The 20,729-nt window shown below is 39.7% G+C and overlaps 3 protein-coding genes across 18 annotated transcripts in view; 1 reads left to right on the top strand and 2 right to left on the bottom strand.

Annotated features, from left to right (window-relative positions):
- Positions 1–1,250, bottom strand: part of LOC143897653 (ribosomal protein S6 kinase alpha-5) — a 37,318-nt gene extending 36,068 nt beyond the window's left edge. The window contains exon 1 of the mRNA XM_077406468.1: positions 893–1,250. Within this exon, the coding sequence (XP_077262594.1) occupies positions 893–998 (106 nt within the window). The 5' untranslated portion in view covers positions 999–1,250. The remainder of the gene's footprint in view (positions 1–892) is intronic.
- Positions 1,134–7,652, top strand: Iyd (Iodotyrosine deiodinase). 12 transcript variants are annotated; one of them, XM_077406568.1, is made up of 6 exons: positions 1,165–1,182; positions 4,298–4,480; positions 4,969–5,304; positions 5,910–6,116; positions 6,457–6,773; positions 7,059–7,652. In XM_077406568.1, exons 3-6 carry the CDS (start codon positions 5,106–5,108, stop codon positions 7,242–7,244), a joined length of 909 nt encoding a protein of 302 aa, XP_077262694.1. In that variant the 5' UTR covers positions 1,165–1,182; positions 4,298–4,480; positions 4,969–5,105; the 3' UTR covers positions 7,245–7,652. The 12 variants fall into 12 exon arrangements, with proteins under 12 accessions (XP_077262728.1, XP_077262694.1, XP_077262720.1 ...); XM_077406560.1 differs by lacking the exon at positions 1,165–1,182 and adding an exon at positions 1,335–1,473; XM_077406552.1 differs by lacking the exon at positions 1,165–1,182 and adding an exon at positions 1,882–2,155.
- Positions 7,396–19,723, bottom strand: D4 (double PHD fingers d4). 5 transcript variants are annotated; one of them, XM_077406478.1, is made up of 10 exons: positions 19,530–19,723; positions 19,323–19,432; positions 18,620–18,856; positions 18,273–18,478; positions 18,021–18,090; positions 16,199–16,354; positions 15,564–15,593; positions 13,941–14,390; positions 9,608–9,720; positions 7,396–9,229 (listed from the first exon to the last, which is right to left on the bottom strand). In XM_077406478.1, the coding sequence occupies exons 1-10, from the start codon at positions 19,619–19,621 to the stop codon at positions 9,098–9,100; spliced, it is 1,596 nt and encodes a 531-aa protein (XP_077262604.1). In that variant the 5' UTR covers positions 19,622–19,723; the 3' UTR covers positions 7,396–9,097. The 5 variants fall into 5 exon arrangements, with proteins under 5 accessions (XP_077262604.1, XP_077262634.1, XP_077262612.1 ...); XM_077406508.1 differs by having other exon boundaries at positions 18,620–18,881; positions 19,530–19,547; XM_077406486.1 differs by lacking the exon at positions 15,564–15,593 and having other exon boundaries at positions 19,530–19,722.
- Positions 19,724–20,729: the final 1,006 nt, after the last annotated feature.

Genomic DNA, 20,729 nt, shown 5'->3' with positions numbered 1-20,729 from the left:
GGACGCGAGCGAATGATTTTTTGCGGCGGGACAGCGCGTTTTTGACCGGATCAGACCGATAATTTCTCGAACGGCTTGTGCGTCTGATTATGTTTACATACCGCGGTTAAATATAGAGAAAGCCTATTTATCTAGCGGCGGGAAGCCACGCGCGCCTCTCGGAGGCTATCTTGACGCAACAACGCGATCGAGAGAGCGACGCGCGAGAGGGGGTTCTTCTCTTTTCTTTTCTTCTCTTTCTTCCTCGCAAAAACTCATCTTCTCTCGTCGTCGCAAGTTTTAATTTTATGCGACGCGTCGCACGCGCGCGCGTCAGCGGCGCTACGCCGCTGTTACCTATATAATATTCGTCCGATCCGAAACGTTTTATAAAGTGACACACGCACACACGTCGAGGTAGGTATTTCCTCGCGCGATGTATCCCTATACGATATTACTATCGGAGTACGGAGACGCGACGGCGACGCGTGTCAACGGAACGGAACGTATTCGGGCAGCGTCGGTGACATTGAGATATGCGAGTCCGAGTCCGATAAAGTCCCAGAACGACGAAGTACGACGATGATATATCGAAGCCGAGATGCGACTTCGGACGGAGCTCGCGATCGCGAAACGCGCTTCTGTCGTCAAATGGAGTTCCAAGTCAGAAAGAGAGTCGCAATGAAGTCAATACGATGGCAAAGCGACCTAGAAATCGTCATTTTTATTAATTCATGGCTGTTCTATCTGGAGGGGGAGGGGGGGGGACAAATCGCTCCCTCGATCGCACGATCCACGATTCGGCGGCGATCAGCGGAGATCGCCGGAGCTTCGACACCTTATATTATACGCTCTTTACGGTAGGCTCTCGCGAGGTGGCGGAGAGAAAAAAGCAAGTATAGCATGGACGTACCGAATATCAACTCGTGGGTGACCGTCTGCTCCGTGCTGCTCCGCGGCATGTCGAAGGCGGGCGGGGGTGGTGGCGGTGGAAGTAGCGGCTGCATGGCGTTCTCCATACCCTCTCGCTCTCTTCCTCCGTTCGTTCGCTCGCTCGCTCGCACTCTGTCCTCTGCTCCCCCCCTTTCCCCTCCCACTTGTCACACCGTTATCGTCGTCGTTCCTGCTGGAACGTCACACGATCGGGAGAACGTCGAGCTCGACCCGCGGCTCAATCGACGCGCATTTCGCGGCGACGACACGGTACGCCCATATCCGATCCGCGTCGGAAAACGTCTCTCGCGCACCGTGTATCGCGGTACGCGCACACGTGTGTCCTTTCGCGCGCGCGCGCGCGCGTATGTGTATATATATATACGTACCTGTTTGCACGTATGTGCGAAGTGCGCGATACAATACGTACGGCGTAGAGGAGCCGGGAGCACCGATTTTTCGCGTGCAGAAGGTGCAAGTCGGAGCGCGCACACCGGCGCCTCGTCGCGCTCGTCGCACACACGCGGAGAAAAGAACTCGCCTCGCGGAAAGTCACACAAGGTTAGAGCCGCCGCCGCCGTTGCCGCTGGCGCGGCCCTTTTTACATGGTCGCCAGTCGCCACCGCAGACCGCCCGATTCGCCGCGCCCGAATGGTGCGGACGACGGACCCGCAATCGTGTGTGTCGTGTCGCCGTCGCCGAACGACCCCGAGACCAACCTCACCAACCCCGACCCCGTCCACGTTTTCGCTACTGCGCGCTCCGCGCTTCTCGCGCAGCGCGCAGCTGCCGCGCGCCTCCGCTCATTGGCCGCCGCGCGCTGACCGAACTCAGGCGCGTGTCAACCCGGTTTCGCGCCCCCCCCCCACCACCCGAACGGATTCCTCGTTGGAGAACGGAATCCGTCGCGGCGAATTCGGAGCTCGACGCGACGCGCGGAAAGCGCGCGCGAGACTCGATCGAAACGCGTGTGCGGCGTGTGCGTAACGTATAAACGCGTCCAATAAAATGCGCGCCTATCGCGAGATTATACCGCGTTATCGTTTCGACGGAGCTTGGTATATACACACTCGCGGCGGCGTATAACGGTCGAGACGCATAATGCCGTACCTTTTGGCGAATGTTGCGTCCCCAATGGTGTACGTCCAACTGAAATCGCGGCTCGACCCTGAGTTAAACAAAGTGCGAGGAATCTACTCCGACGTCTCCGACTGTCGCTGCTGCAACATTCGATATATATTTCGTATGATATGGCTGATGCGATATATAGATGCAACCATGTTCCAAGCCAACTGTTCCGTTCGTGTATATAGATACTTGATGTCGAAATCGACGAAATAAAAGACAAAGGGAAATATGTGGTAGCGTAGTTGAACGAGCTTTTATAAATAACGTAATTTTGTCGAGCAGAATATAATTGAGTTTTTGAAAGTTACTATTTTTCATCGACTGCTCGCGAAGTGCTTGACACGGCCCTGCTCTCGACGATTTCGTGCGATTTCTTATCTTTCTTCGCTCTTTTTCTTTTTTTTTTTTTCCTACGAATCTTACAATTAGACGAAGCAGTTCCGAAGTGTCGAACGCAGCCTTCGATATTATTTGCCGCGATCGCGAAAGGACCGTACGCAGCCGGCGATATATCTTCTGCGATTCCATCCTCAGAGGAGGGCATTGTATATACTACGTTCTCGTTAATTCTAGGTATCGATTTTTCCTTATTGATAATCAAGGTCAGCACGGCGAGCGTTTCATCACGTTGATCGTAAAACAAGAGAGAAAACGAGAAAATATATACGCCGGCGCCGTCAGATTGGCACCACAAAGTCGGAGAATTAATTCGTTGATCGTCAACACCAAAATATAACGAGAAGAAAAAGAGGTGCAAGAATTGATAAAAATATTTCCCTTTTTAACCAGGATTACAGAATGTTATCCTGCCCCGAGCAAAACTTTCTTGCGGAAGTTTCATACATAGGAATACAAAAAATTCTGTACAACTATATATATATATATACAAAGTAAAATGTCAGCCTATTAACTTCTAAACCCTTTGACCGATCTGGATCAAATTTTGCACAGTTACTCTCTAGACCCCCGTGGAAAATATAGTTTATTACCATGAACTCCCGATTTCATTCACTTATTGATATTTTGCGATAATTTTTAAGTTTAGTGCATTTTATTATACAAGTAAGCATTGCGTAACAAAGTGCGCATGAAAAGTGTTCGACAAAAATTAATGTAAAAATATATGCTTGAAAAATTCCACAAAAATAATATAAAATTAAAAAATTGACAATAAAAAATTGTATTTACACAAAATAAGCATCGTGTAATGAAGTATAAATAAACTGCAGGACATAAGGAGCTCAGACCACGCCAGGTAGTTAAAAGCTACTAGTATCTTATGATAAAAAAAAACCTGTGCGAGAACACTTCTTAATTTAGTATTTCCCTGTTCTCTTTTCGTTTTAACCCAGGTATCGACCCGTTGCCGGACGAAGTTATGTAATACGTAAATGGTGCGAGAGAGTATAAAGCTATTAGGAGTCTCCAAAAACTAATTCTCGATTTCGATTATATATTCCCAGCCGTTGTATTTGGTAAACGAGGGGAAAACGCGTTTCAAATGCAAACGAGACGCGCGCTTAAGGTGATCTCCAGATCTCAACGAACCGAGATAACTGTCGGCGGAAGGAATGCCGGCTTACGGTACGGCGTACGGCGTACTAATACAATCGGAAAACCAGAAGTTTTTATCTTTGAAACGGAGCGGCACAAACTCGCTGTCGAATTCGAGTATCCGAGTGTTCCGCGATTATACTCGTGCTATATCGCTCTCGATCGTTCTCTTCGCTCAGTTGATCATCGAGTTACATTGTAAAATATGTAATAGATAGCAAAAAGAAAAACACAGAGACAAACAGTATATCATTAATAAGCGATGAGATCTGGAACAGGATAGAATCTCGTCGTTCGGACTGGCTTTCTCGTTTCACCAATTTGACGTAAATTTGTCCGTATACGCTACATGCGGTCTTCGTTAAATCATTGCTTTTGTTTCTTAAAAAAGAAACGCTTTTGAACCTATCGCCTTGTAGCTTATAAGGATATTACATGAAAAAAAAAAAACTCATCGTTTCGAAGATCTCCTATAAACACGCGAGAAGTTGTTTGTCCCTTCGAAATTTATGAATTTTCGTTAGGAGTGGCAAACAATAAGATATCGAAAGTAAACGAGGGGCAAGATCCTCTCTCCCGTTGGCCAGCAGTTTCATAACAAAGCCACGATAAATATTTCGTAACAATGTTGAACCTCAGAGCCGTTCAAAGCCGGCAAAGTAACACGCCACGAGTGCGATATCGTTTTCGTTTTTCTTTTTAGCCTGCAGTCCGACAATGAGAAGTATAAAGTATAAATGATCGTCGAATCGCACAAACTTGTTCAGCATTCCAGACCAGAAAACTTCGCATGACGAAAGAAAGGGCGTATCGGTCGTCTACGATTTCAGAAAAATAATTTGTTTCTCCCGGAATCTTATAACAATCGCGAAGACAAATACTGATCGTAAGTTACTCGACAAAATTTTAATTACCGAAGAGCGGAAAAAGAGAAAAAAAGACCCTCCTGTCTCTTCTTGATGGACTGCTTGTTCCCGGTGAAAAAATTTCACCTGCCAATTTTTCAGAAATTTTATAAGAACGGAAAGACCTTGTAAAAAATCCTGGAAAAATATAAAATTTCTCAGATACTTTTAGAAATAATTGGACGAGAATTTTCGGGATATTTCAGTATCTGTATGTATGACCATTTCTGATAAATTGCACCGATTTTCTCACATTTATTTCGATTCCTACAAAGATGCGTTGGCAGGAAAAATCTGAAATATTTTACTATTATTTTGTCTGTTTTTTGTTTCAAAATCTGAAAAATTATGAGCGTTCGAAGAAAGTCTGAAAAATTTTATAGAAATTCTAATTAATAATATAAGAAGTTCTGAGACATTTTTTCACCAGGGGCATCTGAGTTAAACTGTACACATTCACGTTTTGCAGTGAACGCCCGATATTGACATCATTTGATCACGGTTATCTGATCGAGACTTGGCCGAGTATACGATCGCCCCGTTCGATAGTGGCGAGACCAGTAGCGAGTGAAAACTGTGAAAAGACTGTCCTCGTCGTGCGTAAAGATGTTCGCCGAATACGCACCCTTCACGACCAAGTACTTCTATCACATACTCGTTATCGTCGTCTCATTTGTCTTGTTTAAAAAGTTCTTCGAACGACCAGCCAAGGGAACCGCACAAAGTGGGACGTATGCATTCACGGCATCTGACGAATCCACGGACCCGAGTGAAAGTAATGTCGCAGCGGACGATTCTACGTCTCGTACGTTGGATGGAGCGTGATTGTCGGTCATATTCGCCTCATTTTGAAAAGAAAAACGCGTAAAAACGACGAAAACATCTCATTCGGAGCCCTTTCGCTCGAGATCTTAATAATATTAATTAGCCATTTTATTGATGGTAAATGATAGAGACCTTCGCGTATCGGATTACAAAGAAACGACGTAACGATGGTTAATGGTCACGGGATGATTAAAAAAAAAAACGAAAAGTAAAGTACTAGCAAACTTAGCAATATGCCAATTGTAAATTTTATGAAGCAGTCAAAATAACTGATTTGTTATTTTTTTTATCAAGATTGTAACAGTTTATTTGTTGAAATTTTTCGCGACTTACGTCGCAATATATAAATGATTAAATTGATCGATTTACACTTTCCCCCTTCATTTTTTGTTTAAAAAAAATTTACGATTTGTCGTTAGAAATCCTTCTTTCGTATTATTCCGAAATAATTTTATGTAATTTCATAAGGACGCAATATCTTTCATTTTCTTTTCTGATTTATCGTCGATTCATACGTAGACTATGTTCCAAGATACACACACATACTTCGATAAGATATATTTTGATAAGATAAATTCTTTCCAGAAATGGACAAAACGTCGTGTGAAGTGGAGCCCGCTTTATCGCGCGATCTCAAGCACGTACCGTATCACTACGTCCGGAAGTCCGAAAAGGAGTTATTAGCCCATGCGTCAGAATTTTATCGAATGGTTGCGGCGAGGCGGACCTTGAGATTCTTCAGCACGGATCCCGTCCCGAGGGAAGTTATCCGTGAAATTATAAGGGCCGCAGGTACACTTCGGTGACACTTGTCAATTAAAAGTGAGAGATTTCTTCTAAGATTCAAGATTCGAGTACTCGCGGGAGAGCACCGCACGATTTGAAAATAACTCAGCGTTTCAAACTTTTTCAAGAGATGTGTGAACAGATATTGTATAAATAAATAAAAAAAAAAACAATCCATAGGATAAGTTATGCGTTAAAATACCGAAATTGAAATTTAATGCCGTCGATGGTGATCCGAGAAGTTACAGTGTTAGTGCGACTAGTGCTTAGAATAAGCTGAGCCAAGACGCTGTTCCACTTAAGCTCGCATCTTCCAAGCTACGTACTCACGTTTCTTTTTATTTAGGTACCGCTCCCAGCGGCGCGCATACAGAGCCATGGACCTTTGTTGCGATATCTAATCCGACTACGAAATTGAAAATCAGAAACATCGTGGAGCAAGAGGAGGAAATCAATTACAAGAAGAGGATGGGTATAAAATGGACGACTGACTTGTCTCCACTAAGGACCAATTGGATAAAGGAATATCTGACCACAGTTCCATACCTGATACTTGTGTTCAAGCAAACTTACAGCACATTGCCAAACGGGCAGAAAAAGATTCATTATTATCATGAAATGAGCGTTTCTATCGCATGTGGAATTCTCATTACCGCTATACAGGTGATTTTAATATCTTCCTGCGACGAATATTAGCATCTCAAATCTTTTGCTCCAAAGAGTCTTTCTTACACAAAATTCACGAAAAATATAGTATCTATATATAAGTTAATTTATCAAGAGAAAAAAAAGTATCGAGCCCCGAAAAATGATCCCTGATCATTGAATATGTTTACAAAATTTTGCATCCCATAATGAGGGTGTAGCTCGTGAACTTTGCTCGCGATATTTTTCTTGCTTAATGATTGTGAATTTATATTTAATTCATCACATTACTCTTAAACACAGTACGCCGGATTGGTGACCCTTACATCCACGCCAATGAACTGTGGACCGGCTATACGCAGCCTTCTTGAACGTCCCGCCAACGAGAAGCTCGTGTTACTTCTGCCGGTCGGTTATCCAGCCAAAGACGCCACTATACCTGATTTACAGCGGAAAGATCTGTCCGAGATCTTAGTCGAGATCGATTAACGGAAGTAATAAGATAGATAAAACGCGATTATAACTTGCATCTCACCGTCTCACTTGCGCTAGAAAAAAAATTAGAATATTTTTATACGTTTCTCTTCATTTGCACGAAGAAATCGAGAATGGGAATATCTGAAATAAATAGTCCAACATATATTTATGTTAATGCTATTTTTATGAAAAAATGTTATATTTTTCGGATTACTAACTTTTTTCCTTATATCTTACATTACATTTTTTGTGGATAGCAATTATTTACTATAATCGTAGAATCGTAGTGCCCCTTGGCTTAAAAACATCGCTGCCAATATTACAAAGTAAATGATAATATTCGAAAGAAAACCTAATCCCTGAAATATAGCACCTGTTCGTGAGTTATGTCGTTTGTTATATTTCTTTCTCCTGCAGAGACAGAGTCTCGAAAAAGTATACAATGGCACGCAATAAGATTGCTCTAAACTTAATGATCCGGTTTGTATATATAAACTAATGTTTATTTTCAAATTTGCATATACATAATGTTAAAAGTAAGCGATATAAAATATAAATCCATCGCTCTCTAAGTCGGAAAGAAGAACTTAAGGGTGAGTCGATAGAGAGAAGTTCAAGTGTATATCTAACGATAGTACAATTAGGCGGTCGTAAGATCGATGAAATTGAAAAATGAGGTTTTACATTAATCAACGAATACCAAATATCACCCACAGCGCCGTCTTAAATTAAGTACATTTAATATATAAAATATAAAAATACTGAGCTATAAATGACGAAGAACATGTAGAATATAATTTTCCTCCAGTACTTCAAGTCTGTATATGACAGCTATGTCCGCTACTAATAGCTATGTGTAAAAGCTTTTAGTATCATGATACATACAGAGAAACAGATAATATTCTATTTATCACTATTCATGGAACAAATACTATTAATATCATGATCTAGAATATGAATTTTTTTTCCGTAATTCCTTTTTTTCCTATGAGACCCGGGCCCGGACCGGGTCGTTTGGCGAGGAGCTAAGAGTTACCGTGAAAACTCGAGATCGCCAAATTTTCGTTAAATTTAAGCAATTGCAAAAGTTCTGAAAGCAACCGAATTTCAAATATCATTGACTAAGAGTAGAGCAGAATCTAGAACTAGGAGAGTATTTTTTGTCCTATTTAGCGATCTTTAATTAAATCTCTATTCGTTCGTTCACATTCAGATTAATAATATCGCTGTGAAGAGTATATATACATATATATATATATATATATATATATATATATATATATATGTGTGTATATATGTATATAAATGAGCAAAAAATACTTTGTTCAGTACGAATGTAAAATCTAACGTCGTCGGTAAATCGAACTCCGTCTTTATCTTTAAAATTAGTAATCTCTTTGTCCGTTCCGCTTATGGAACCTTGCTAACAGTTGGACTGCGACGTGTCTTTATACATCTATTCGTAGAAGCTATCTCAGTTAAATTATAAATACGTGTTTCCTTACATCTTTATCTCGTTGAGATCACCAGTGCCTGAGATATCTAATGTAGTAACGCTATATATATAAACGTATCCTCCTAATTATTATTATCGTTATCGTTATCATTAACATAATTTAACGGGAGGGAGGAGGGGGGGGAAATCGATGGATCAATGCAAATTTCGTAATAAATAGTAATCGATGAAGTTGCCTTACTGGGTTTTTCTTTTTTCTTCCTCTCGAACAAATTTGCGCGCAACACGCCGTTTATATAATACTACATATGGTGAGCCCGTGAATACTCTCCTAATTCTCCTAATAAGATGACCGCTATATACCACAGCGCGATGGATACAGCTCCGCGACTTATCTATAAAAGTGGACTTAATCACGGCGATGAAATTCGGCTATGCATAGGCGGCAAGACCAGGAGCCCTCGGGAGGTGATGCAAGAGCCGGAGACAGACAATACATGTGGTAGCCACGATCACAGTCGTCACAGAACAGCAACTGATCCTATTTCAGTTCGCCAAACCGTTAATATCAGGTGAATCTATGGTCGCGTATGAAGCGCGTAGTGCTATATACTACATTTATTTTCACCGGGGTTTTCGTTAATACCAATACCAACAAATACTCGTCCGACAGCGCGCGTCAATCCACGAATAAACGTCAGAATTACTTATGAGAGACACGAGATGCGATTGCTTAAGAAAACGAGACGCGAAGTGACAATGCGAAGAAAATACTCTCCGATCCTCTCACGATCAAGATCGAAATGGATATCGTGCCGTTCGTTCGCGCACGCCTCTATTACCGGGCGTGATAAAGTCATTTGCTTTACGAGTTCTGCGAAAGAGAGATTGCGGGATATATATGTATGTATATACTTACATCGTTGTCCGAGGTGCCGCAAATAGAGCAACATTTGCATTCGATGCACTGCCACCTGTACTTGCGAACAGAAACGATCATGTTTGCAGTGAATTGCAAACAAGTTGGATGCCCTATAACAAGAACGTACGCACGTCAAGGAACACGCATTTGGGGACGGAACGAGGAGATCGGTCGTGGGATGCGAGTAGAAAGGTGCCAGGACAGTTATCTTGTGCCGAAGAACAGTGAACTCCAAGCTATTCATTTTATTTATTTATTTTTTCTCCCGTAAATCTACTTTTTTTTTCGATGTTTTCTCATCGCAAATCGAAATTTTTACACAAGTGAGAAAGAGAGCCAATGACAAATCTGGTCTACAAAAAAGATACGACTCTAGGATGTCTTTCACCTTTCCTCAGCACTAAAAACGTCCGGAATAATGATACGTCCTCATGTTTTTCCGCACAGAATATTTTATTTCATGATATTTGTAATTTCCTTTTTTTTTTTTTTGATGTTGCATTTTGAACATACTGTTATTATTTGGAATAATAGGTGGTAAGTAATAGCAGGGCGTACCTTGGAATAGTTCACGTTCTTTCTTGCGCAGCACAATATAAACGTCGCAGATGCACACTCTCCCTCGCTCCTTTTTTCTCTCTCTCTCTCTCGCTCTCTCACACTCTCGCGCTTTCTCGTAAATTCTCTCTTTCTCTCATTGTCATGCACACAACACGCAACTCATATAACGTATCACACATTTTTTATATATATTATATATATATATATGAAGCCACACACATATATATATATATATTTATATATAACTAGTGTGACTTAAATACTATATTTATAAGCCTCATTGGGTATTGCTTAATTAAAACTGCCTAATAACAAATCTTCAATTTTATATATAACAAGGAGGAACTATATATCTGCATGCTTCCATTGTTTTTATACCATGTGAGTTTTTCTTACGACAATCTAAGGATAATATAATATCAATTTATACAAGAAAACCAAAACGTAGTATCCTCTAAGTCTGCCATATTTAGCTATACCATGTTAAATAATAGAATATCCTACGTTGTATCATATGCTATATGTAAAGAAGCTGTAACGTATCTCTGTCGATAGCCTTCTACATTCGAGTTACATAATATATGTATATTAGAAAGTACTCTGTAACACGAAGCTCTACGATTAAAGAAGACGGCTGGTTTCACGGCTGTAAAATCATTTCCAAATACTCCAGAAGTCAAATACATTGTATAAAAAAAAGGACAGCGTGCAATACACGCGTCTGCGCGAGTATAGGAAGTAAAATGTTGTACGACGACGTTACAACTTGTGTGGCGTATGAGTGTAAAATAAGCGACATGTAAAACTTGCGACATACTTATATCATAATCAGTGAAAAAATGTATAAAATAATTCGAGTCTGGTTTCGAAGCTAGTTTTTTTAACGCCGTTCTCGCGTTCTTTTACGCCTGAAAAACTCATAAGGTATTACATTAAATTTCATACACGGTATCCTGTTGTCCCTAGTCAAAATGATATTTGTACGAGTATCAAAGCTTGTACAAAACTAAGCTATGTCGGATTTCTACAAGAAGAATATTAGTCACGACGTTTTATGTGTGACGCAATTGTCAGAGAAAGGAAGCCTAACTAAAAACGGTCGGTAGTGAAAAGAGAATTCCATTTATGGAAATCTATAAAATGTAAGCTTTATCCCCATAATCTTCGTCTTGCTTGTTAAATATGTAATAAATATATATTGCGTCATTACAAATAACGGTAATAGCAAGGAGCGGGGTTATACTACATTAGGTCGGAGAAGCTAATGCCCACAACTAAAGGTAATTAAAAGGCGGCAGATACAATGGAATGTGAGACACATTAGAAAGAAATCAACGAGCAGTTCTGATTAAACAAGAACGCGCGCGATCGCGTTTTTTCCATTTTTTTCCTTTTTCCTAAATCCTTTATAACGAAATCTGATATACATCATCGCGATCACATCGAGCACTCTGTTATACATGTGTTAATTAAAATCCACGTAAATAAATTCACTACCTTAAATTACCATCTCACATGTAGCGGTTCACGTGACGAAACATTAATAATCTAGTAACTCGCTAATGTGAGGACGTAAAATGAGGTCTCTCGAGTAACAACTTGTCTAAGAGATAACGAGGATTGTCTGAGAGACAAATTGTTACTCAAAGTACACAGCTCTGCTATTCGAACGAAAGATTTTTACGCGGCGCGCACACCATGTAAAAAACGTTATCTTGCGTTATAACGAAGGTCTCTCTCATTTCCGTGAATTCATTCCGTGAATTTCACTTTTGAGAGACGCAATTTTTCGATTGTAAAAGTAAACGTAATGAACACATAAACGAGTCGTTAAACAAGTATATATACCAATCGAAATTATTCAATAGATAAAAACATCATTCTTGCGGTCGTTATATATATTCGATCTTTCTATTCGGAATTTTTCCAAAGTCGCGGAAGATACGGAGATCCTTAGAATTGCACTCTCTCCTCTTTCGTTATTCCTCTTTCTGCGCTGCGCTCTTAGCTCGCATCGTCTAAAACCTCATAATATCCAACAAACGCAAAGCCACCAAAGTATTTACAAGCGTTCGGGAAAACGTAGAAATATTGAAGTGACGCGCGATCAACATCTCTCAGTATCTTACAATAAATACGTTGCTTTCATTAAAACGATTCTCATGATTGTGCTGGATATATAAAGTATATATATATATATATACTTATATATATATATATATATAGCATCTAAAATTCTTCTAAACCTGCCGGTGCGTTTCTCACGCCGTGCATCGCCTCCCTTCCCTTTTGATTTCTAACACAATAACGAAAATATCGGGATACACTGTCAAACAGAAGACAAACACATCCTCCGCAATACGTGCTCTGTTGGTACTGTGCAACAGGAATTTCAACAAATTTTTTGCGTACAATTCCGCGTAAAAGCAAAACGAATCGTCGATTTTGCTACTCGACGTCCAATCACGCATACACACACACGACGAAAATTTGACTTCTCTCAGACTGACGAAGACTTTTTTTTTGTTTCCTCGTAATTATTACGGCATTACCGATTCAATATCTTAGAAACTAATCATTGAGATACTATAAATCACAGCAAATTCGCGTAGTAAAGGAATTCCTGAAAATTCCTATTACTCAGATGCGACAAGTTGCACCATTGACAAAACGATGTTTTGTATTCCTCGCCTTTGACTAGTGTATGTAAAGCTCGTAACCGTTTGATCCTACACTGTGCAGATAATTGAGAATGCCTTCTTTCCTTTCCTTCCTTAATTATTGCACCCAGTTGCAACAGCAATGGTTTCTTTTCTACTACCCTTGGCGGCAGTGACAAGACGCGTCACGCGACAACCGTAACCTTATACAACTCAAAAAGTCATCCCTATTATCTCGGTAAACCTAAAGCGTATTGAAGAGCATGCATGGATCTACAAAATCCGATAATGGATATCTCACACTTTTAACGTACATCTTGTACGTGCTCGTTCGTGATTAACGCATTTAACGAAACGGTAAAGAAGAGAGATTGTACAAATGTAACGGATAAACATCTCGATTGCGCGTTTAACAATTGTAGGTATACGTTTTGAAATATATACGAATGGAAAACAGCGAGGTCCTCTCTTTGCGTAAGGAAGGGCACGTACGCTTGCTTGCTTGCTCGTAAAATTAACGAATTACTTAATGTCTTTCACGATATTAACATCTGAAACATGGAAGTATAAACGATTATATATAGCATAAAACACGTGTGTATATATATATTATACATATATATACCCAATATTCTCCGTAACCATCGCGTTAAGTGATCTCCAAATCATGTATCATCCCGTAAATAAACTGCTGATCACCTCGCACGTTCGCGCGTGTCGCGAGAAAGCGTACGCAAGATATTGCAACAAGCCGATTCCTTCTCTCTTTCCTCCTTCTTCTTTTTTGAGTTGTATTTGGCTATGTGTATGCACAAGAACGCAGTGCGCGATATAATTTCGCAAAGAGACGTAGAAAATAGAACTGTCGTCCGTAGAAACGTACGACTCTCACCGCCAATTCGGAATATATCGATTTCAATGAATATATTTGACTACGTGATTACCATCGTCGTCGTCGTCGTCGTCGTAATCGTAGTCGTAGTCGTAGTCGTCGTCGTCGTCGTCGTCGTCGTCGTCGTCGTCGTCGTCGTCGCACGCCGGCGACAGTGCGAGTTAATTGTGATTCGTTCGCCGGGTGTACTTGCGCTTGATCTTTTCCTCTGGCTTACCTGAGCGGCCGCAATCGCTGCACGACACCAGCTCCTCGGAACCGCCGGTCTTCTTGTTCTCGCGCGCGTCACCCAGGCAAAAGTCGCAGTACGGGGACGGCTGGGCCGCGGACGACTTGCCGCCAGGCTTCTTCTCCGCGGTCGGTCCCCCGGGGGTGGGCGGGCCGCCAGTCGCGCCCGCGGTCTCCGCGGACGGCAGCGTGGAGACGGCGGTGCCGCCGGGCGAGGACGCCGCCGGCAGATGATCTTCCTTGGTCGCCGGGACGGTGGGTGATGCCGGGGCGACGGGCGCCTGCACGGCCGATTGCAGCTGCTGCTGCTGCTGCTGCTGCTGCGATTGCTGCGGCTGCGATCCCGCCGTTCCCGCAGTGGGTGCGGCGGTAGGCGCCGCCGGGGAGGGACTCGAGGTATTCGAGGAGGTAGCGTTCTGACGACCCCGACGTGTACCACCTGATCACAAACCGATCAACATACCCAGTTGCGCTTTGCCGTCACAAGCTGATGACCATGCACACCGGCTTTATATGTATAATAGAGACAAAATAGACAAATTCATAGTCGACTCTTTCTCACTCTCTCTCGCTCTCGCTCTAGCTTGCTCTCTTTTTCTCTCTCTTTCTCTCTTTTTTTTATTCATAATCGATTCGGTTATGGTGAAACATATCTTTGCAAAGACTGGGAATATCCCCGAAATAGAGTCCGAGGCGACTCGATGAATTCATCTGAATGTATACAGAGAGTCCCCATATCCGTTGTCGTGCGTTTCGCAATAAAAGGGGCAAAGATAGAAATCAGAAGAATGATTACGATAATCTTGGAAAAAATTAAGTTACAAATTGTAGACTCTGTGTTAATTTTAATTTGATAATCTCACACAGTTATCACTAATACTGTTGTAATATAAAAAATCAAAAAATCGCAAAAAAAAATCGGGAGTAACGATTGCAATCGGGACACTCTGTATAATGTCAAAGTAATTGCTATACAACCTGTTTATGTACACATACGTATGCGATGCGTACATAAACAGTCTGTAATGCCTATTAATTTTGTCTTATCGCATTCTTCATATATAACGAAATCAATTATTCTAAACTTCACAAGACTCAACCGACTGTTACAACAAAAAAAACAAATCTGATTATATGTAAGTATAACAAAGTGCATATGTCAATCAGTACATTCCATCACCAGCAGCAAAATCCAAGATATATAACGACGAAATATATATATATATATATATATATATATATATATATATATATATCGATTCCAAGTACAGACAGATACAAACAAACGGCTTTTCAAACGTATTCGAGCTACAGGTAATTTCAAAGATATAAATAGGTATTTGATTTTCAACGAAGCCTCAACATTCATTAATAAGAGAATCGAAGCCAAAATCGCTCTAGGAGTAATATACAAGCGTCAAAATAGCAAATAAAAGAACTCTTACACTTGTTAGGCTCATTCGTAAAAAACTATAATCATGCCGAAGAGGGATTACAAAAAGAGCTACTGATAAAATGAAAAGAAGAGAATGAAAAAGGAACACGCATACACACACACACATACAAAACGCTCAAGAGCCACGACGTCGTAATCGCACCGAAAAATACCAACCTACAGGACTTGACGATCTTTTTCCTCTCTCTTATGTATATATAAAAAAAAAAAAAACATTTCGCTATAATATTGTTTAGAAGCATGCTACTGCAAAATACATGCAGCACAAATAATTATCGCTTTCTTATTCATTAAAACATTCCCATTTTGATATGTAAAATATATCCTATATGTACACAAATAAAGAAGATATACGCAAATATTTAATTATACAATGCAAAATAAAATCTCATATATCATACTAGCTTGAATATTTTTTATATCCGTATGATATATATATGTATAGATAGCTTGACACATAATATGTAATAGAACATCGCAAGAAAGTATAAATTCAATACATACAGATTTCGAAATAGAAAAATTTAAAAATTAGAGAAGAAACGTCATGATATCTTATTTGCAATGCATGCACACACATTTGCAGTACATGTAAAAAAAAAGATATATATATATTATAAATTGTTATATTGGGATAAGTTCTCGGATGAGTTGCGTGATCGGGACAAGAATGAAGATAATGGCAAGTGGGGAAGGAGGCGGCGCGGAGGGAAGGGGGGGAAGGCTGAATCAGGGGTAAGAAACGCGGGCTTAAAGGAAAGTGAGAAAACTGAGCTGATTTTGGCTCCAACCTGGCTGGTTCGAAGCAGCGGTGTCTGCAACGCTCCTAGGTTCAACTTCGGCAGGACTGGGACTTAGTTCCTTAGCAGGATCACCGGAGGAAGTAGAGTGGGAATGACCGTAATGGTAGACCAGACCGGGTCTGGTCTTATACCGTGCGCTGCATACTGCAAAAGTGCAAATACTGTTTTCCCGCAATCCATCCAATGCAACGTCCAATGATAAGACAGACCTTTCGTTTAACGGACGATCAAGGGAGGTAGTACGGGACAGTATATAAAGCTGACAGGGCGGGGTCAGGGATAACATTTGCACACCTTCCGCACCAGTACACATCCCTATCCACCTACGAGTCTATATGTGGACAAGCAGTGAAGGAGTTCCAGCCCAAGAAGCAAAACTAATACGATGCAAGGCTTGATGCTTGTACTCCTACAGAATGAGCTCGCTACAGTGTGAGCCAGTACATTCTTGCTCTGTTATTATTGCAGGTAGAGCTAGTCCGAAGATATTTGGGCCGGTGACATTTAGCTCGACTGTCAACGAGAATAAGTTCAATGCTCCATTAAAATTGTGTCTCAAACACGAGCTTAGTATAACCGGACCAAATGTCTTTAGATTATCTGCTAGTCTAACAGGAGTGGTTTCAAGAAGTAAACAGATTGCAGGCACATTCGAGTTAATTCATAGACTTTGTGTTTGGAAAAGTTTGACCAAATTAGTAATGACTATTATACTCCTTCCAGATAATAACGAGATTGTTCAAAAAGAGTTATTTTAAATTCTCTTTTTATATCTTTTTCTCTTGTTTACTTATGCTAAATACAATCGAATTCCAATAAATTTGTGCATAATGAGTATATAAGCGAGCTGTTTCTCTGAGAAAAATATGTAAGGCAATTCTCACATGTCTTTACAAAAGAGTTAGTGACTCGTGATTAAAAAATTTTACTGTTTGAATTTAAATGTTACGTGATGATTATAAAGTGCCGAATGAAATTCAAGCTTTTGATTGACATAATAATATCGTATGTTAGTAATTCATCTTTTAATCAAAGTGAAATATAGTTAAGTTAAATGACAAAATGTTAGTTTAATTAAACTGCGATATAATAAATCTTTGATTACATTTTGATTATATATCCATCCTTTAATTATTTTTAATCCGATTAGTAAATGTAGAGAAACATTCAAGAGCATAGACATATAAAAAGCGTATACTATTTATGCACAAAGTTTTGGATATTTGGAACGTACGACTAGTCTCTGCCTCGCACTCAGAATCATACCATGACTGCCCATACTCAAGTAAAAAACAAAATAATAAGATATATTTCTCGCATAATAAAATCTTTGTAATTAAATTTTTGTATATGTCGGTATTTGAATTTGGACAAAAAATACCGACTATTATATGATTAATCAATCTCTCTGAACAAACAAGATTAAGTCATCGCGATAATGAGAAAATAAGACTAGAAAGCACCTTCCCGCATTACATATAGTTTGTTACGTATTTAAGTTACCATTGCCTGGACTACCATTGCATAAGATTATTCAACTATATATTACCATATATTCAACTGCAATTTAACAATTTAACAATTTATTTCAATCTTCCATCATATTTTATATACTATAATCAAGTTGTAATATATATTGATATGAATGTAGGTGAACAAAATTAACAAATTTTTTAACGGAAAAAATCTATTCATTTGTTTATAACTTATTTGAAGTAATAAACGTCAAAACAATAATAACGATAATATTTATAATAAACTAATAACAGGAAGAATGGTCATTTGTAGTTGTATCTATGATTAAACTTACGGTCACAAACGAACGGTTTATCAGAGTCAACAGAGTCGTAGTTGGTCTTTTTACGTCCACGGCCACCACCCTGCGTTAAATAAAATCACATCTACAGACTGATCACACAAGATTCACATAGAGTAATTTGTATAAATATATATATTTACAATATCATAAATCGGTAGATACTATAATATGTAGATTATATTATATTGATATTTTACATTTTAAGTATCTGTTATCCATTTTTATATTTGCCTTATGACTTACTTTTGTACGTTTACCGCTCGGAGTATCTGTGGTAGGTGGATGACTACGAGCAGGATGATGACCACCTCCACGAGTTTTTCTGCGTTTTCGTTTACTGCTATAACTCTCCTCGTAATCATAGTCGCTATCAGGATCAGGTTCTTCATAGGCATCCATATCTAACATGTCTTGCTCGTCATAATACCAAGCATCTTTACTGTGTTCGTCTGAAAGCATTCAATTTTTCATTTACATGAAATATTAAGACTGGTCTAAGTAAAATAACTGAAAAAGATGTCCAAGTAAAATAATTTTTGATATCGATAAATCAATTTACGTAGAATAATTTGACGATTAATTTTATGTACCTTTAAGTGCCACCGAATCTTTGCTATCGTCATTTACATGCGTAATAGTTTCCACGCCTTCCGTTCCATCTTCCGTATCTCCCCTTGGTCCTCGTTTTGGATGTAGATAATGCATTAAATATTGCCGGCGTTTCTTTCGCCATCGTTTGCTTGGATAAGTGTAAATCTGGCCGTGCAATAAGCCAGGCAATCTTTCTCTCGAGGACATAAAAAGTGCAGAGTGATTTTGCGCAACACCTGCGATTTCAAACAAGCTCTTGTACTATTGTTTAAAGACAAAATCATATCGATAAATTATCACCGTAATTGTAATTATAATTAATATATTGCAATTAATGTAACTACTGGAATATAAAAATTAAAATTGGCACTAATTAATATAATTAGATTAACAAATTTTCTTTCTATATTTATAAAATATCTTTGTATTGCCCGGTTAACTAAACTACAAATCGATACACTTCATTATCCAATTAAGTATAAGAGATACTCGGTGTGATAATTAAAAAATCAATATTATCTTTTCTAAAGCAAGCCTTTACAGAATATAGTTGACATTGACAATTTCATTTTTTTTTTAGATAGCGACGTTTACAATGAGTCTGACTGAAAATCAATACCAGAGCACTGTCGTTAATTAGCCGATTGTTTGATTTATTCGACAACAGTCGTGTAAACGGTGCAAACGGGCTCGGAATCTTACCTGTCTGCGAGTCGAGGAAGGGCATGCGAAGACGTCGTTCCCGGCATAGTCGGCTATTGTAATTGGATGAATTCTCAATGGCCTCTCTGTAAGCCGTGTCGTTGAGGAAGCTGCAAAGCGGATCGACAGAGTTAGGTATATCTCTCTCTCGGCCGGATAAACCGCGCCCGCGGGTCAGGACCTGACACGGGAAGGGAAAATACGCACCTCTCGATCTTGCTCAGATTACTCTCGTTCACGACTTGTATTATTCCGCTGTTGGCGTGAGGCATGGCTGGGGAGATCGCCACCGTCGTCATCTTCGGACAGTTCTCGCGTCCCCACGTCCCCCGTCGCTCGCGCGTTCGAGTCCCGCTACGCTACGTTCCGTTCCACGACGCCCCCGTGCCCCCGTGTAGCGCCTAGCGCCGCTCCGGTTTCTTCCCGGAAGTGGAGCACCGCGACGATCAAACGTCGCACCGCGCGATACACGAGGCGGCGAAAATATATCTCTCAATGCGACGCGAATGACATTGGCGATAAACGTTACTGACGATGCGTAGAATTATTATTGCGCTAAAGGGAACATTGCTGATGAATAAAACTTTGCGCGTCCCGACTCGGCATCGTGAACGGCATCGTTGGTGTATTCGAGGCGCGCGCATTCTCTTCGGATATTCGTGTATCGTGCTGGAGAATGAAAGTCAATAGTCTCGCTCGTTGCATTAGTGCGAGCCGCGAAAGAGAATTCAGAAATGAACACAACTTTCTCGAGATTGCCGTGTTCAAGGTTTTTAATTTGTTGTTATTTGATCGTCTCTATATCGATACGTTATCGAATTTTGAACCGTTCGAATCCTCGAATATAAAATTTTAGAGAATTTCAAGAATCATGAAATTAAAAATACAAATTTAAAAAATTGTATTTAAAAAATTGACTCTCCGTAATGTTAGCACTATTACATATTTAGCAAATTAAAAATACGAAGGTAGAAAGAAGATATTTGGAGTAGTGAGATCTAATTGTAAAAGGATTAAAAATCAGGGACTCTCTTACTCTCGAATATGTGAAAAAAAAAAAAAAAGATACGGCAATATATATCTTACATTATATAAATATTATTGATCAGAGAGATAAAAATAGACTATGTCAATAAGAATTTTTAAACTATGATCAGTTAGTATTAATAAGTTTTATTTATTAATTAGTAATATTAATGTTTTAAACCATGATTACCATTATATAATGATAAAATGAATTTTGTAGAAATGGTAATTAATAATATATTGTATATAATGTAGTGAAACAAAATGTGTACAAAGGACCAAATATCTGATCACATAATAAATGCCGCACATTGTGTAAAATACACATAAATTAATATCACTAACTTAATTTTCATATTTATGGAAACAGAATAATCGAGG

The sequence above is a fragment of the Temnothorax americanus genome, unplaced genomic scaffold (genome assembly GCF_048541705.1).
Source record: "Temnothorax americanus isolate GAGA-0224 unplaced genomic scaffold, ASM4854170v1 Scaffold1, whole genome shotgun sequence".
Taxonomy (NCBI): domain Eukaryota; kingdom Metazoa; phylum Arthropoda; class Insecta; order Hymenoptera; family Formicidae; genus Temnothorax; species Temnothorax americanus.
Note: the sequence above shows the minus strand (reverse complement) of the source record. Positions and strands in the feature narration are given on the sequence as shown.

Coding starts and splice junctions, on each gene's coding strand:
- Iyd (XM_077406602.1), top strand. CDS start 5,106: ATGTTCGCCGAATACGCACCCTTCACGACCAAGTACTTCTATCACATA. Junction 5,305..5,909: donor AGCGGACGATTCTACGTCTC/GTACGTTGGATG, acceptor AATTCTTTCCAG/AAATGGACAAAACGTCGTGT. Junction 6,117..6,456: donor TGAAATTATAAGGGCCGCAG/GTACACTTCGGT, acceptor CTTTTTATTTAG/GTACCGCTCCCAGCGGCGCG.
- D4 (XM_077406478.1), bottom strand. CDS start 19,621: ATGACGACGGTGGCGATCTCCCCAGCCATGCCTCACGCCAACAGCGGA. Junction 16,355..18,020: donor TAAACCGTTCGTTTGTGACC/GTAAGTTTAATC, acceptor GCACTTTTGCAG/TATGCAGCGCACGGTATAAG. Junction 14,391..15,563: donor AAGATCGTCAAGTCCTGTAG/GTTGGTATTTTT, acceptor GTTTGTGATCAG/GTGGTACACGTCGGGGTCGT.